This window comes from Chelonia mydas, chromosome 22 (assembly GCF_015237465.2).
Source record: "Chelonia mydas isolate rCheMyd1 chromosome 22, rCheMyd1.pri.v2, whole genome shotgun sequence".
NCBI lineage: Eukaryota > Metazoa > Chordata > Testudines > Cheloniidae > Chelonia > Chelonia mydas.
In genome coordinates, this window is record NC_051262.2 from 10,809,698 (window position 1) to 10,827,983 (window position 18,286).

Genomic DNA, 18,286 nt, shown 5'->3' on the forward strand with positions numbered 1-18,286 from the left:
GCAGGGAGGTAAGGACTAAATAGTAAAATTTACCTAGAAGTTAAAAAAAAAAACTTGCAGAAAATATATAATTCTTTCATTACATTTTGTAGGTGTTTGAGTGATTATTATTTTTTTTTTTTATAAAATAAAACTAATTTTTATAGAACCCTACTCTGTCATTCTTATTAATTCTATAGGACTTTGCCATGTATCTAATTTGTTTATAGGGTCTCTTTCACCATAATTACGCATCATGATTTTCTTCCATATGTACAAGTTCTTTGTGAGCTGGATAGGTGAACTTTCCAAGCAAAGTCTTGAGCTGGAGAAAAGAAATGTGTATTCAACTCAAATAGACAAAATAAAAGTTGATATAAGAAGGAGTTCTGGTAACCTCTACTTCCCACTTACCCCATCACCATTTCTGTTGCATGCTATACATATCTGAAGTGTCTTTAATTAGTGTCCAAGCTTTACTCTTGTTGATTATATGCATATACAGTGTCTAGCACACTTGGGCTCTGATCTGGGACCTCTGGATGCTACCATAATTAAATAATAAATTGTTGTCCCTTTATAAAAATCTTTGAAAATGATTTTTTGTTGTTCTCTTTTTGGTATATAGATCAACATAGTAGCTAAACACTGCTGTGGGAGGAAGGGGGAAAATTTTAATAAGGTAGAGGTAAATGGGTAATTAACATTTTCTGGCTGTTTCCACACACCTTCCCGTTTACACAGCTTAAGATACGACATCACCGCTGCATGCTCTGCAGTTCTTGCTACATATGATATATGGCTGGATGGAAGCACCAGATTCATTTCCATGTTATGAGGTGCATCCACTTCTTAAGACAATTGGGTTTAACTCAGGGTTCACTTACTGCTGAGAGAAAATATAACCACCACCACCTTCTTGTGGATTAAACCTTAATAATCTTGCTCCCTAATTTACTCACTGAAGTCAAAGGAAGTTTTACATGAAGAAAGTGCACAGATTTTAACCCAAAATCAGAGGCCACTTCCAAAAAGTGTTGCGCTGGATGGCTGCCCCCAAGACCATACGACACGTGAGTGGTAGAACTGGGAATAGAACCAAGGAGTTCTTTCCGTCTGCTGTTCTAGCTAACAGATACTGACCCTCATATGCAACATCAGCAAAGAACTTGATTCCTATCCCTTGCTTCAAACTTTAGACCACATTCCTTCATATATAGGGCTTAATCCAAAGTCAGTGGCAGTCTTTCTATCCCCTTTGGATCAAGCCCTAAAATTATAAGGGCAAATTATGTCCTTTTTGGGTGTCCCACAGTAAATTAAAAAGGGAATTGGCACTATGAAAAACAGCCAGATTGAACCAATATTTCTATGATCAATAATTTGGGGTTGTTTGATTTTTAATGTGTGGGGAAATCATGTAAATTTTACCCTATTGGTTTATGATAACATCATTATTTGTTTAGAATTCCTAGAATACTAAAATAGTCATAGTTTTTAATATAAGGATATCTGCCAAGATCACAGACTGTTTTTTAATGTTAGAGGACATTATCTTTACATCACTTCCCCATTTGAATACCTCATCTTTGGCAATATACAAAATGCCATTTCCAAACATAATTTCCAGTAGAAAAGCCTTATCTGAAGAGGCATTTGCTTGATGTCAGATACATTCTACATTTCCCCTCGGCTTGTCGTCCACTTCTAGAGTGCTTAAAATAAAGTGCCCAGATACAGAGTAAGCTGAAACAGTCAAGAAGCAATATAATACAAAAAAGTTATGAGTAAAGTGTGTTGCTCAGATCTTGCTAAAATACATTTCTCCCTTTTATTCTGAAGGCCATGGTACTGACAACTCGGACTAATGCAAGTAATGGAACCAATCTCTCCCTTTGATCATCAAAAAGGTTATCTTTTTGGTAAACTAGGTCCAACTAGTTTTACAGTCTGGTTGAAGCAGACATGAAAGAAAAAAGTTTAATGATTTGCCATAAATGATTTGCCATACAAATTTATATCTAAGACCGTATCAGTTTGAGTCCTACACTCAATGAGCATACACATTTACAGAATGGTATGGTATTTGAACGTATGTATTATATACAATGCAAAAAAATGTAAAGTCATGTTAATGGGGGCTATAGGGACAGAAATCAAAATTGAAGAAGAGAAACTGGAGAAGGTGGACAGTTTTATGTATCTTGGAAGTACCATCAGCCAATATGGTACTAGTTCAGAGGAAATAAGAAGAAAAATCAGGAAGGCCATCGCTGCATTTGGAAGACTTAAAAACATCTGGCAACTCAAAAACATCTCCCGCAAGACAAAACTGAACGTGTACAAAGCAATTGTTATCGCCATCGCAACATATAGCAGCGAGAAAGGGCAACTTACTGAGAAAGAGACGCAAATGCTGGATGCTCTTCATCACAAATGTCTGAGAAGAATATTGGGAATAACATAGAGATATAGGAAGACGAATGAAGAAGTCAGAAAAATTACTCGACAAGGTACCCTCTCACAAATAATCTATAAAACAAGACATCAGTGGCTGGGACATGTGCTGAGGATGGAAAAAGAACATGTAACCAAATACGATCCCTGAATGGAAACCAGAAAATGCAAGCAGAGAGGAAGATTGCAAATAACAGGGAAGCAAGCAGTTCAGAATGACATCAAGCACCTCCACATGAAATGGGAAGTTTTGGAGTGAAGGGCAGTTGACAGACAAGGATGGCAAATGTGGGTAGCCCAATGTGCAGCAAAGCATGGGATGGACTAAGGTGTAAGGTAATTATATTATCGTGAAGATGATATAAGAGATGGTACATTTAAACTGTAGAGCGGAAAAACTGAGCTTGCACACTGAGACTAGTTGCCTCCCTGTCTGCTTATCTAGAGGTTGTTGTTGTTTGTATTATTGTTGCACCTATGAGCCTTAGCCATGGACCAGGACCCTACTGTGCTAGATATTGTACAAACACAGAACCAAAAGACTCTCCCCGCCACAAAGAGCTCACAGTTAAAGACAAGAGGGCAACAGATGGATACAGACCGACCAACAGCAGAGTACAAGGAAACAGTGAGACTAAATTAGGGTTCAAGCCTACAAACACATGCTAGGTTGTGTCCCGCTTCCTGCCATAAATAGTTCCATTCATTTCAATGGGACTACTCACAGTACAATAGTGTTTGCTGGAAACCTTGGGGATATTTAATGTGGTGGCATGCTGGAAATACTCCAAAGGGAAGCTGCTTTATTTTCCACCCCTACACACATGCACGCTTTCTATATCAGTGGTTCTCAACCAGGGATACACGTACCCTTGGGGGTACTCAGAGGTCTTCCAGGGGGTACATCAACTCCTCTAGATATTGACCTAGTTTTACAACAGGCTACAGAAAAAGCACTGGCAGAGTCAGGACAAACTAAAATGTCATACAGGCAATGACTTGCTTATACTGCTCTATATACTATACACTGAAATGTAAGTCCAATATTTGTATTCCAATTGATTTATTTGATAATTATATGGTAAAAATTAGAAAGTAAGCAAATGTTCAGTAACAGCGTGCTGTTACGCTTTTGTATTTTGATGTCTGATTTTATAAGCAAGTAGTTTTTAAGTGAGATGAAACTAGAGGTTATGCAAGACAAAGCAGACTCCCGAAAGGGGTACAGTAGTCTGGAAAGGTTGAGAGCCACTGTTCAGTATTATTTAAAGGCAGTGTCATCCAATGGTTATACATAGAACTAGGAGTCAGGAAAACCGGTGCTCTATTCCCAGCTCTTCCACTGACTTCTAGGTAACTCAGGCAATTCATTTCAACCTTCAGTAGCTTAGTTTTCTCCTCTATAAAATGGAGGATGATAATATTCACTCTTATTGGTAAAGCAGTTTCATATCTTTAGATAAAAAGTTATATGTAAACTCAGAGTATTCATTTTTTAAAATCTTTGTGTATGTATTTGGTACAGGAATTGGTGGAATTCTCTGGCTTGGGTTATTCAGGAAGTCAGACTAGGTGATCTTCACATTTATGAATGATGTGGTTTTTATTTTTTTAAAGTTTTCATAATGACAGATTTTAAGCAGTAGAAAGAAAGTCAGAAAATTTTTTTAAGGAGAATTAGAATGTTTTCCTCATTTAAAACCTGATGCAGCCCAATGATTTTTAGCTGATTTACACTGGGGTAAGTGAGATCAGAAGCACGGTCTTTGTATTCAAAGCATTCGCTAAGTAAAATTGCCACAGGAGGTTTCCAGGAGGGCCCTGGAGCTGCAGAAGGTATATGGCAAAGCAGAGAAAAAGCACAAAAGAACATTGGAATCCTATATAAGTCAAACAAAAGTGGAATGAAAAAGAAAGGGAGAAGGAGGTTTATCCAGCCATGAAGGCTAAAAGCAAGGCTCTAAAAGGTGCATACATTGTCAGCGTAGAGAAATGAGGGAAGGCCTGATTAATAAACCAAAAAAAATGGATAAAAATGTTGAGTGTTACAGATGACTGTTCCACTACTGGAATAAAAGAAAATGAATAAATGTTAAGGTGCTTAGACAATAGCAAAGCAATGACCACAGCAGTGAGCATACATTTATATAAGAGTAAGGGATTAACCAGGAGCCCAAAGTACAGATGGTGTTAGATGAAATAATGACCTAAGTCTCAAGGGTGTGAGTAATGCCCATGTGCAGGCCATGCTTTAGAAGAAGAATTAGTATGTAACCAGATGAAGAAGGAAACTAATTGAAAAACAGGTTCCAAGGAACCATCTAAGCTGTCCAATTTCAGACTCTTTCAAAAATCAAATGATCCTGTTGGGTGCTGGAATGGGGGATGTGGCCAAGGGACCCAGCTGAAAAACCAAACCTTGGAGACCGGATTTTAGCTAATTGCCAAGGTTTGCATTTTCTTGGGAAGAGCTGAGCTTTACTCCCACCCCCTTTCCCCGATTATTAACATTTTCATTTCAAAACCAAACCAAACCACATAAACAGGAAGCATCCAGGATACCCAACCAAAGCCGGAGTATGGGGCAAAATTTCAGTGTAGAAGCAAAGGTCTGAATATGGGCACAGGGTTGGATGAATGCACAGACAATATAAACACATGCCTAAGACCTCAGCTCCTGAAGATGCATGATGAAATCAGAAACTCTGCCTTCATTTAAAAAAAATATCTAGCCCTCACAGGTGCAAAAAGCCCCAAAACATGTTGTTGATACATGCCTGAACCTGCAATGCGTGGCATTGGGAGGGACAATGCGAGGTGTACCTAGGACCCCAGACTGCCTTAATTTGTCCCAGCATGGGCATGAAAACCTCACTGTAACCCCCAAATATAGTCCTAAAAATAATTGGGCTAATTAGTCTCCATTGACCTGAAGTAGAGTGGCTTGATTGGAACAACACTGATGTACCCCAGCTGAGAAGTGACCCTCTCTATAGCTTAGAGTCATTAGTATTTGGACTATCTTAGTGCCTAAGAACCCAACAGGGAGCAGGGCCCCATCAACTCTGGGAAGCTAAACCCCATCCGTGTTTCTTTCAGACTCAGCTCCGGGACCCAATCCTACTTCCCTTGTGTACCCCAAACTCCCATTGAAGCGGATGGGATTTGGGGTGTGAAAGGAACACAGGATGAGGCTTCTTAGGAGGGGGGGATCAAGGGTGTTAACGGCTGGAAAAGGCTTCAAAGCCAGTGGAAGTTTGAACGCAAAGTTAAAGGGTACAAATTAAACTTCAAATTCTTAACTGCTCTAATGAAATGCAAGGGGTTCCTCACTGCTGTTGCCTGTGTCTTCTGAGACTGAAATAAAAAAAAAACTATTCTAATAGGAGCACAACAGAGGAACGTCCACTATTTAAACCATGATTTGTGTAAAAAGTCTCTGCTTGTTACATACGTTACTACCTCAGCTGAACGAGGGTTGGTGCCCTTTAGACATCTTCTGCAATTAGGGTTGTGTCTGGGTCTCTGTAATATTGAGTTAAGGTACACCTCGGAAAGTGAGGTTTGCTATTCATTTTACCCTTTATTTTTGAGTGTATTAATTATTTAAAGGCAAGGAGGGACTTGCATCTGAGGCTACCTTCCCCCTTCCTGCACAATACAGAGGTAGATAAGTGTCTATATGTGGAGTTATACAGAAATCAGCCAAATACATCCCTGATGTAATCCTACTAAAATCAACCCAGTACAATCAATGTACTTATACCAGCGATGAACCTGGCCCAATATTTTAAATCACAATTATATTTCTAATCTCTGGAAAGGAAGAGTCCCTTATCTTTAAGAGCAGAAATGCAGCTGCCTTGTGGTGCACAGAACCACTTGCATTTCCAAATATGAATTACACTTCTTCTCATTGCAAGACCTACACCAATCACTGACAGAGGGAATGTTTTCTGCTATTGAATCTGTGCAAGAAATGGCTGCAGTTTCCAATGGGCTCCATATATAAACATATATAATTATAACAAAAGTCTATGGGTTTAAACCCTTTAGTGCTGCAGAAATTGCTTCATTTTATTGGCTGAAAAAGGCCAAAACTCAGCTCTGCAGTAATCTGAAAGGTGCCTCAAGTCCTGTGATAATCATATTTTGAAGACATACAGACACTGAAAGTGGCAGGCTGAGATGATCTGTTCATTTGGAAAGGGATTTTCAGCCTTCTCCAATGTGGAAGAGAGGGGCAGGGTAGCTCCAAGAGAAAATATCGATCACCCCATATAATCTGAGTCCTCAGAAGTGCTGAGCCCTGTCACAACTCCAACGGGCTTTCAGCGCCTCTAAAAAATCAAACCCAGACGAGGCATAAAATAAGACAACTCTGCTTTTATGGGCCTGATCCGGCAGTATATTTTTTGCCTACAGAAAAGATCGGGTCCTCATAGCAATCTTTAATCTGCTTTTTCTGGCAAGCTTGCATACCTTTCCCTCACTCAGATTTAATTCAAGTCCTTCACAGACCGTGAGCACAGAACAGGAAGGGTTATGAACCGCAGGCCCTATTAGATGCCATGGCGGGTTTATTTGTCAGTTCGCATCTGAGGTCTCCTCAAGAAGATGTTTTTCAAAACTGCAGAGGAAATCGGTTTCCTGTGGAAGCCTGGTGGAAGGGCTGTTTCTCTGTCATATGCCATCGTCTTCCCTCTCTTGTTGTATAGCCGCATTCCAGTGAAACATAGGTACCAAGCAGTAACGCAAAGCCTCGGCTTTCCCAAGGCTTTGCCTAGTTTGTTGCAAAACATCACATGAAATGCGATGGGGGAAACCTCACCCCAAGGCGGGATTGGGCACAGTGGGTGGCAGGAGACATCTCTTTATAGACCCAAACTGCCTCTTGCGTGTAAGAAAACAGCTGGTCACACCCAGCGCTCCTTGGATGAACAGCGAGAGCTGGCAGTGCGAGGTCCTTAGTTTTCTAGGAGAAGCTAGGACATAAGGGAAAGAGGGACCAGACAGAAGTTATGAATGTGTGTTGATTCGCACCTTCAGGTGCCGTCTGACTCTTAGCGGTGGATGTTTAACTTGCAATCAAGCTGCCTCCCCTAGACGTACTTTTCCAGGGTCAGAAAACCTGCAGGACCATATAATTATTTTGTGGCTTAGAATTTGTTAGTTTCTACATAGAGGAAAGTTCCGCCGTGCAGAGCTTAGAGAGGAAAGGGAAAAGAGATGAGCTCTAAAGATGGGTCGAGAGGAGGAAAGGCCCGAGGGAGAAGAGAGATGGGGAAAAAAAATTTCACCCAGCGGTGGCAGTCAGATTCTAGGGAATAACCTCTAGAGTGGAGGGGAGTCCAGACCTGTGGACTACAGGGTAAAACAAATCGGAAGCCTATGCACTGCATCTTGCACAGCAAGAAGCAGAAACCCCATTTAGAGCCCATCTTTCCCTCCGGACAGTAATGCTGGGTTCAAATGGAGAACACTTCTAGCTGCCCCAAAATCTCAATTTGTAGCGGGAAAGCGTCCAGTGCCCCACTTTTGACGCCAAAAAAAGCAAGGTAAAATGCTTAATTTAAGAAAGCAACTTCCTTATACGCTCTTGAAAAATGCTACTGGGGGGTGAGGGGTCTTCGCCTTCCCTTAACTTTATTTTCCAACCTTTGCATAGCCATTGAATTACTGCAGTTTATTCCGCTCCTTGGCTGCTCTGGGTAATAAGAGTTTTTCTTTGCAATCTTCCAGAGGCTAAATTAATAAATTGCATCACTACTCCCCCCCCCCCCCGACTCTACCCCCATTTTGTCTTTTAAATAACGGGGGAGCGAAAGTTTCATGCGATGAATGGAACCAGCTATCTGACATTACTATTAAGCTGTTGATTTAGTCCGGGGGCTGCAGCCCCGGCTGGCAGAAGTAACATTTCTTTAATCTTTGAATCTTCTTTAAAAAGAAATATAGCTGATGGCTAAAGCAGGCGCGCAAGCACTCCTCAAGAAGTAATTTCATTTGATGAAATGGCTAGTCAAGCAGCTTACGTCTCCCTGGCTGCGCTGCCTCCATTAACAAGTTGGGCATTAGACCTGTTTCATCACTATTAATTCATTTGCTTTCCCATTTGCTCCTAAGAGAAAGTTGTTAGCTTGTTGTGTTTTTAAAGCGCCATCCAAAATCCTGAGTTGATGCAGAAATTGGCCTTTCATGGGAGGATCCCAGAGCAGATTCTTTCTGGGGAAGAGAAGAATCCTGCTCAGAAAGGGCTAAGAGAAAGTTACCAGAGTCAATTTCTGGTGACCGGAATAGAAAAAGTGGACGCTAAAGTAACCCGTACTTCTATGTAATCAGAGATAGGTATATCCCAACAGCTAAACAAATATCGCCACAAACTAGGCAAACACGCACATACCCGGACAGAGTTTATTATTTATTTATGCTTTTAAATACAAGAACCCTTGCTTGGACACCTTTTTATTATGTCTATACATGTCTATAAATGTGTGTATGTATATACACACATTGTGTAAATAATACAGAGATGTTTGCGCATGTTATGTACACACATTCTTATAATATTTGTGTGTATATGTTATATGCGCATACACTACGTGCGTGGTTGTGTTCTCTTCCATATCTAGTTAGACTATTTGTTTGTGTGTGTATAAAGACGTTTCCAAAGAACGCTTTCCTAATAAATAAACCCAGGTAAACGTTTGGTGGTGGCAGTGGAAGTCCAAGGGCAAAGGGTAAAATAGTTTGTACCTTGGGGAAGTTTTAACCTAAGCTGGTAAAAGTAAGCTTAGGAGGTTTTCATGCAGGTCCTCACATCTGTACCCTAGAGTTCAGAGTGGGGAAGGAACCTTGACATACACACAAAATAAGTGTTGGGTGGATCTAATCTAATCCATCTATCTAAATAGAATGTTTATATTTGTAAACAGAGTTTGATAAACGAGTGCAAGATTTGGCCCAAAATAAACCAAAGCAATGCAGGAGGCATAACATGTCATTTAAAACTGTCTGTTTAAAAACTAACATCAGCATTCTGGCTCGCTCTCTGAAAGATACAATTAGAATCAAACGGATGGTGTTTCTGCATGAGGCCTCGCTACACGTGCATGTAAAAGTAACACTAGGAAACTCCTGTGCTCCAGTTCCCGGTTCATTAAAACATGCTTGCCATTTCTATTCTTTCAAAGGTTTCTCCATCTATTTGCCATTTACCAGCTCATACATATGGAAGACATGGCTCACACTTCCTGGAGAACTATACTTTGAGGGCTAATTGATTCTGGTAATTAATTTGTTCTACCTGCTGGCCCCGCTGGAAATGCAGTCCCTGTGCCCGAGGATTAGCACTCGCCTTCCTAACATCTTTCCCCTAATTATCTAATAGCATGGGCTGCGAGAATTCTGGCTCTATTAAAACACTTTTACTATTAACACTAGTGATTGGAATTGTGATGACAACTCGATTTCAACAAATTAGAGCTGAAAATCAGGAGATGAAGGCGAAGTGCCTTCTTCTCATTTCCCTGAGTTTAACATCAATAATTAGAGCAATTTTCCGAGATGCGAGCCCAAATTATCTCGGCTATGATGTGGTGTATCACCCTAATTTTAGCAAATTGACTCCGGAGAAATGAATTCTACAGATTAGAAAAAAAAAAAGGCAAACAGAAGGGGGGGAAATTGGAACAAACCCCGCAATGGGATAATAGCTGGGAATGGCAGGGATGCGGCTGTAGATAGGAAATGGTATCGGAGGAACACGGCCGATGCTGGAAAAGTAAAATATAAGTAGAAGTGGTTGGAAAAGCGCAGCAAAAATGACGGGCAAGGCCACCAAAAATTATTTTGTCCCCTTTGAGTCAAATGTTGAAATGTGGAAACATTTCAACCAGCTCTAAAAAGTCATTCACGCAGAATGAAGACTTGTTGCTTTGACATAAACTAAAGCATCTACACGTGGAAATATTCCTTCTGCTCAGCTTCTTGCCGCTCGCTCCTCCCTGGCGGTACATGAATGTCGCTCCGCTGACCGCAAGCAACCCTTTAAAGTTAACTCCGGCTTACACCAGAGCTGAGGATCTGGCCCTTTTCTTTCCATTTGGAACAACCCAAGTGTTGGTTTGTATTGAGGCGGGGGTCAGAGGCCCCCATCTGGGCTTGTGGCAGCATGTGCTAGGCGCTGTATGCTCAAGCATATCCCTCCTGTTGCATAGGGATGCAGAGCCAGGGAAACTTGCCTGCCTATATTCAATAAGCCAGTGCTGGCGGGCTGCAGACATTTGTCTGACCCTGAAGCATCTACATGTTTGAAGGGGACCCCCTCTCTCTGTGGTTGGGATCCTGGGGCTCGGTCTGCTTCAGAATCTCCATCAGCTCGGAGCACGTTTTCCATGCCCCCTTCTTGCATAACTAACTATCCCCAATGGCCTCGCACCAGCCTTGTTAACGGCCCTTTAATGGACCGATTCAGGACCTTGGCCAGCGCCCCCTTCCTTTCAACCTCTCCATTAATTTGGGTGACACTGGGAAATGAAAAACCCTTTTCCCTCCGCCCTGCTGGTGCGCGATTGGCTCGCGGCAGAGCCCCCTCTCTCCACAAATCTCCTCCAAGCCGCCCGGAGCCACCTTGATCTTCTCTTCTGGCGCTTGCGATCTGCGGGTCTTCAGCCAGCGGGGCTGGAATCGGAGGCCATCCCCCCTCGCGCAGCCCCTTCCTCCAGCGCGGTCCCCTCCAGCTGGGGACATGGACCTCCACTTTACCGCGCCAGTGCACCCCGTCTCCGCGCCAAGGCCGACCTCCTTCTTCATCGAAGACATTTTGCTCCACAAGCCCAAGTCCTTGAGAGAGGTCCCGCCAGAGCACTTCTCCAGCCCCTTAGCCTCCAGGGTTCCTCTCCTGGACTATGGGTACCCTCTGATGCCCACACCCACCCTCCTGGCGCCCCATCCGCACCATGCGCTCCACAAGCCGGAGCATCACCACCCGTACTTCTTAACCGCCTCGGGTAAGTTGGGTGCCCCATTCGCCCTGTGCTTGTTTCGGCCTTAGAAGGAGGGGGTACTGTGCTGGCAGGCGAACCCAGTCTTAGAGCCCAGCACTGCAGACCTGGGGGGTTTCATCTCCTAGCAAGGGACACGCTCCATCCTTCAGGGAATGGCACCTGTTATACATCAAGGCGGATTTTACACGCCTGCCGATGCTACAGGTTGGGGGAATCATTATAACAACAATCAGACTCCACTAGTTTATTTTATTCCGTTGCCTGGATCAACAGCGTCAGCGGATTTACATGCAGGGATATATTGAATACCATAGCAAAGATAACCTGCATGTCGCAGTTCTTCTCCTGCTGTCAGAGACTGGTGTCTAACCTCCCTCTCTCTGAACAGAAATCACAGTTTGCTTACTCACTTTTCGAGAGAATCTTTCTTAGGGCCCAAATGTTCTGTGCTCTAAAAAATAAGCCAGCAGAAATCCTATCGAAGCTGCATTCACAGGTCTGTGTATCCATCACTGACCTACTTTTAGAGCATGCATCTTCAAAAGAGCGGAAACTCTGTTAGTTTCGTTCCTATGGGGGGGGGGGGGGCTCAACAACCTCGATTTCCAAGTTATTAAAAATGATTTTGCACCTTTTTATTTCCGATCAACGCATCCGATCACTTACTATTTAGTACCAAAAAGTTCAGAGGAATTTATCTGCGTAGCTGTCTGGGGTAAAATTCCTGACTTCTTCGGCTTCGTACGCTAAAAGATTGTCTGGCCTTTACAAAAAGTTAATTTGTGTTCCGACTGTCCTTTGCCGCATCCAGTCAATCAGTGAGTCCCTTCCTTCCGATCTTCGCGGCACAGGTGGTAAATATTTGTCTGTGCCTCCCCGGAAGCTGGTAGTGAATTTCGATTTTCAAAAATGTGCCCGATTAAACTGTGCGCAGAGCAAGAAGATCAATCCAGTACAGAATTACAGAGACTAGGGAGAACAAACGGAACCAATTGTCTAATAAAATAAAATAAACACCCTTACCTTTGGCTGTAAAAGAAAGTGGACCCTTCGAAGTATTTAACAGAGCGGCTGATGAATAAATCACAAAGAAATCGCATGATCAAATGAAAAGCGAGGGCTGGATTTATTATTCGCTAACATCAATAGAAATAATTTGAACGGAAACGCGTGTCGGGTTCGGAATAGAGATACAGAGAAACTAAATCCGGTGTGCGAATCCTCCCCACCTCGGAAATCAGCCCGCTACTCTTTTCTTTTTAACCGAGTTTGAGTATGTTGCTTTCCCACCGTTATACATGGGGTGGGGAGAGTGAGGAGGGCAGAGAGAGAACCGACCCTCGTGATATAGTGTTGCAAAGCGATGGGTTTCATAGATCTATATCTCAACATCTCATCCCGCGCTGGTTTTCTAAAATAAGGGCGGGGGAGGATTAAGTTAACAGGTTAAAGAAATAGACACACCTAATACACTCGTGTAATCTGATTACATACACACGTCTCTGTGTTTGTATGTGTGTAATATACAATTACGCACCCAAAATGAGTGTACCCATGTTTGTGTAACTGTGTGTATATGTTTAAAATTATTCTGTGTGTGTTTATGGGTGTATATACACACAATTACACACGTTTGTGTAATGATATATTACATACACTCACGTTTTATGTGTGCATTTATGTTTGTATAATTAGAGTACATTTCTACACAGGTGGGTTTATATATAATATTGTTTAAATAATAATTGTCGTTATTCTAGACCCCGGAATTGCAACCAGACCAAAATTCCACTTGTTGCACAATTTGTAAATACCCACCGTGTTCATGTCAGCTTACTTTAAAAAAAAATCTTTCCCTGGTGTGTGTGTAAAAAGAATACACACACACACACACACACAGAGCCGTTCTACTTAACATTTCTCCGGCTGAGCTATGTCTGTGGAATGAGTTAATGCCAAGGGGCTGCCCAGGAGAACAACTGTGCCAAATTCTAAGCCGCCTCCCGGTGCATTCTTTGTGCGCGGCAGGGAGACGCCAGCCTGGGACAGACTATGCCCCTCACCCCAAGAAGAAACCGGTGCGAACAGAATGTAGGGTGGATTCGGGAGTCGCCTGGCCCCTGGGGAGACGAGCCACGTTGACTCACCTAGGTGCGGGGTCTGCCACCCCAGGGACTCCTCCCGGGCCACACACACGAGGCTGAGCGGTGCGGGGCAGCGGCCGCGGCGCTCCCACCCTTCACCCGGCAGCGTGCACCGTCCACACCAGGTGGGTGGGAAAGGGCAGGGGGTGGGGAGCTCCTTTCCCTCCAGGCTGGGCTGGGGAAGGGGGAGAGGACCCCGGCTCTCCAGCCTCGGTCCCCGCCCCGTCCCACGGCCTCTCTCCCCTGTGCCCCCCGCTGCAGGCATGCCCGTGCCCGCCCTCTTCCAGCACCACCCGCACGCCGAGCTGCCCGGCAAGCACTGCCGCCGCCGCAAGGCCCGCACCGTCTTCTCCGACTCGCAGCTCTCCGGCCTGGAGAAGAGGTTCGAGATGCAGCGCTACCTGTCCACCCCGGAGCGCGTGGAGCTGGCCGCCGCCCTCAGCCTCTCCGAGACGCAGGTACCCAGCCACGGAGGTTCCCGTGCAACACGCGGGGGATGGAGAGAACCCCACCCGGGAAGGGACACTGGGGCTTGCCCCCGGCTCTGCTCCCCAGCCCCAGGCTTCTCCTCAACCTCCCGGTTCCCTGCGGTGGCCTAAGGAGCTGGGGAAAGGCCCGAGGGGAAGCAGGCAGCAGCTGCCACCCCCGTGATGCCCTCCAGCTTGTTCCGAGGGGACACCCTGGGACGAGGGGCCTCAGTCTGAGGCCGGGCAGCGTGGAAATGACATGCCATGCGCTGGGTGGAGTTACCACTTGTGAAGCTGGGGCGCATGCTACCGCCAGGCGTGCTCAGGCCATGCACTGGGGAGAAGGTGCCCCCTGGGGAGCTGGGGCACACGCGAAATTGTTCCCCCCCTTTCTCTCGCAGGTGAAAACGTGGTTCCAGAACAGAAGAATGAAGCACAAAAAGCAACTGAGGAAAACCCAAGACGACCCAAAGAACCCCAGCGGGGAGGAGTGCCCGGAGCAGAGCTCCAGCGAGCCCGAACTGACCGACAAAGCCAGCTCGGACCTCCGCAAGGCCAGCCAGCAACCCGCGTTCCTGCTGGAGGAGAACGAAGATGAGGTGGACATCATTGAGGATGGGGACATTTGCGCCACCCCGCATCTGATATAGACATGCTCTCTCCCCTCCCCACAAGGCGAAGGGCCAGGGTGATTGGAGGCACCTGATCTTGTGGGTTTGCCTGCGGAGTGCTAAGAGCCATGTCTCCTCGGCCCAATAACCAAGGCAGGTGTGTCTGACCCGTCGCTTAAAAAGCTTGTCCCAGGCTCCAGCAATCCCCAATAGACGCGGCTAGTGCTGGAGCCAGGGAATATTTTAAGGTCACGTTTGAAAGGATCTGTTTGTACAGTCTGGGAAAGAAACGCATCGGATTCGATGTAAACATAATTATAGAGCGAGCAGTCCGGTTTATATAATTGGTTGCGGGTAGAGCTTGGTTATTTCTAATTCAGCTCACGCTTGTTAACTGCTGTCGACTTTTGAGTCCCTTTGAGCTAGCACAACTAAGCATGGGAGGTTGATCGTGTTTAAGCACGACTTAAAAACAACCGAGATAGCTAGCTAACACGAGCCCCTCAGCGTAGACAAGGACAACAGAGTCAGCTAGTCACGGCTAAACTCGATTGTTTTGGACGTGTTTTTAAACACGATCACATTCTCTAATGTGGACCAAAGTATAACCAGCCTTCTGTCATTTGGCAGATAGTTTGTGTGTCCCGCAAACGTTGTATAAATAGCAGGTACTTCTAATTTCGTTCAAAGCCAAGTACAAATTTGACATTTGCTTTGAAAACTGACTAAAAAGATAGCAAAATCACCGCCCTATATTCCAATTTTCCGGTCTCGTTCGAAATGCATGGATAACATTTATCCGTTAGCAAAGCTTTCCCTAGTTTAACATCAAACTTATATCCGGTATATTATTTTAGTACGCTGGTGTTGAGAGTTAAAAATCAGGGATACGTCGACTCGAGTGAGACAGAAGCTCGCTTAGTCACAAAGCAATGACAATGAATGGTGTATCCAGACAATTTCCCTTAATATTATTGTAAATTACCATCTAAAATCTACTCTGAAACCCATCTAAAATCAGACACACTCCAGCGAATGCATATATTTAAACACTGAATTGCATAAAGTTTCTCCAAAGAGGCAGGTAAGAAAAATACATTGTATATAATCCCGAGCTTGTAAAGGGGGAAAAAGCATTGCTAATAAACTTGATTTTTCTTAAGACATTCAGGAAAAAAATGAATCGAATTTGTTTAGTAAAATTGATCTTGTATAATTTTAACAGCTTACCTCCATCCGAAGTATGATCTATGAATCGTTTCCTGATGTGAATCAGTTTTAGAAGATGTTTGTTTTTAACGGAGTTTGTTCATAAACTAGTTTAAAGTCTGATTCATGTTTCATTGCGAGTGCCTGCTGTGTGGATTCCACCATACCGCAGTTCGCAGCTGTCCAGCGGTTTTAAATCTACACCTTCGGCTGATAGCCTGAAACATATCCAGCTACAACGCTGCAAATCCATCTCTGCATTGCAGAGTTGTATATAAGAGTCTTCAATGATGCCTCAGGCTTGCTTTTTATTTATTTACATTACAGAGAAATATCTTGAATTTCCAGCTAAACAAAACATTTCCTGGTATAAAGTACCGACAAGAAGGAAAGGCACAATCCTTGTTGACAGACATTTGATATTGAATACAGGCTTTTGTTCGAAGAACCATAAGGAAAGATTGATTTCTGATGTCTTCTTCGGTGTTCTATTTTAAACCATGTCTGTGCAAACACTCCAAATTCCATTTCAGTCTCTCTTTAGGGTTTTTTGTAATTGTTTTTAATTTATTTATTTTTTATTAAGAGTTGATTTGCTTGTTGGGTGTCCTCAGCACTTCTGGTTTTTGGACTGTGGGACATGCAGTTTTGCTGCAAAAATTTAAAAAGTGCCCCATATTCATCAGCAAAATATGACTTATTTAAACGTGTATGTTTCCTTCCCTTTTGTGGGTTTGCAGTATAATTAGAATAATAAAGATCACACCTGAAAAACTTCCCGATAATGAATGTGTGTTTTTGGACTGTGTTTACAAACACTTCAGAGAAAACTCTTTTCTTTAATGACTTTCCATCAAAATATTTTGCTACTAAAGTATGCAGCTCCTTAAAGATTATAGTTCAAAGGGTAAGACCCACCAACATTCCAAGAATATATAATTGTTCTTTAGAAAATCACCCTTGAAATCCATTCTAGCTATAACAAAAGTCACTGAATAGTGTCAATACAATGAGATATCAGCTAGATGAAAGCCTTTATTATATATCCATGATCACTGATTCTATCAATACCTAAACCAAAGCACTAGGAAGGACAATACATTTCATTTGTTATTTTAGTGCATTTGATATTTAATTTGATAGTTTTCTTATGTTATATTTGTATCTTGTAGGCTGTGGAAGTATTTTTTTAGTTGGTATGTCTTTCATCAACATTTAATAAAAATGTGAGTAAAACTCACAGCATACAGATTAAAATTAATACTAACAAGGAGCTATACGATAATGTTTTAATGTTAAGATTCTGATTACCATTTTTAGTGATAACATTAACTCCCAACAAATGCTGTATACAAGAGTATTATAGAGACCAGATTTCACAACCGATGTCATCAGTAAAAAGAAAGCATATACCAATGTCTTTGTTTGCAGCAGTTCTTAAAGTCACAGTGTTCTTTATTCAGACTAAGATATTCATGGTTTATGAGTACCATGATTTAGCACAAATAATTTTATGAAATAGAGAAAAAAGAGAGAATTCAGAAGTAAATACACACAAGGGATCCCTTAAAATGTACATTACTCTGAGTGACATTAAAAAATCAGAATTCTTTACATTTGTGGGTATGGTTCTGTCACTTGCAGTGAGAATTGCTTTTGCTCCTGTGTGAACAGAAAAGGCACGTTATGATGCTTCCTAATGATCTTTTCCCAGTTTTTGGAAACAAAGGCATGTAGTAAATGCTCTTATGTGGAGAGTACATGCAGAGTGCATGGCAGGAAAAAGGGCAGGGTGGATTATTATGGGAAATGTGACAGGAAGCACAGAAGAAATTGCAGGGACTGCAGAAGTGGAGAGCACCATTGGATTAAGAATTATATTTATGCTGGCCATTTGCAAAATGTCTATTCCTCTTTAAGAAGAGTGTGATGTTACTCACTCCACCCTTGGACTGGCATTGCCAGACACCCCGTTTTGAATAAACAGTGCAGGGACTATCATGTGCTCTGTTACCACTTTCAAGATCATCAAGGCAAATGCCTCCAAAGAGAGTGCACAGCTGTACAGCAATAGCTGAGTCTGTGTGAGCTTGTATGCTTGCAGGCAGCAGCCCCTGCCACTATATGCAGATGATTCTTACCCACAGCAGGAATAATCTCTGGGTGTGAGCATAGGCAGTGGACGTGTGCACACAAACATGCAAAACACACCCCTCGGCTCCACCTCATCATGTCCCTCCCTGGCTCCTCTTGCAGAGGGCCAGGGGAGCAGCTGTTGTTTTGTTTAAGTAGGGGGCTTGGCTTGGAGTAGGCAACGGTCCACCTACTGAGAACCACTTTTCTGCACATGCCAGAATTTGGTCCTTCATACAGAAAGGTCTAGAATGTGCCACAAAAAATAATAGGGAACC

At 43.2% G+C, this 18,286-nt stretch overlaps 1 protein-coding gene across 1 annotated transcript; it reads left to right on the top strand.

Moving 5' to 3' along the window:
• The first annotated feature begins 11,071 nt into the window (after positions 1–11,071).
• BSX (brain specific homeobox) lies at positions 11,072–16,840 on the top strand. Its single transcript, XM_037882077.2, has 3 exons — positions 11,072–11,447; positions 13,850–14,046; positions 14,457–16,840. Exons 1-3 carry the CDS (start codon positions 11,186–11,188, stop codon positions 14,703–14,705), a joined length of 708 nt encoding a protein of 235 aa, XP_037738005.1. The 5' UTR covers positions 11,072–11,185; the 3' UTR covers positions 14,706–16,840.
• Positions 16,841–18,286: the final 1,446 nt, after the last annotated feature.

Bases quoted from the DNA above. Each gene is read 5' to 3' on its own strand.
- BSX (XM_037882077.2), top strand. From the start codon at position 11,186: ATGGACCTCCACTTTACCGCGCCAGTGCACCCCGTCTCCGCGCCAAGG. The intron at 11,448-13,849 runs GTAAGTTGGGTG...CCCCCGCTGCAG, and splicing joins GTACTTCTTAACCGCCTCGG to GCATGCCCGTGCCCGCCCTC. The intron at 14,047-14,456 runs GTACCCAGCCAC...TTTCTCTCGCAG, and splicing joins TCAGCCTCTCCGAGACGCAG to GTGAAAACGTGGTTCCAGAA.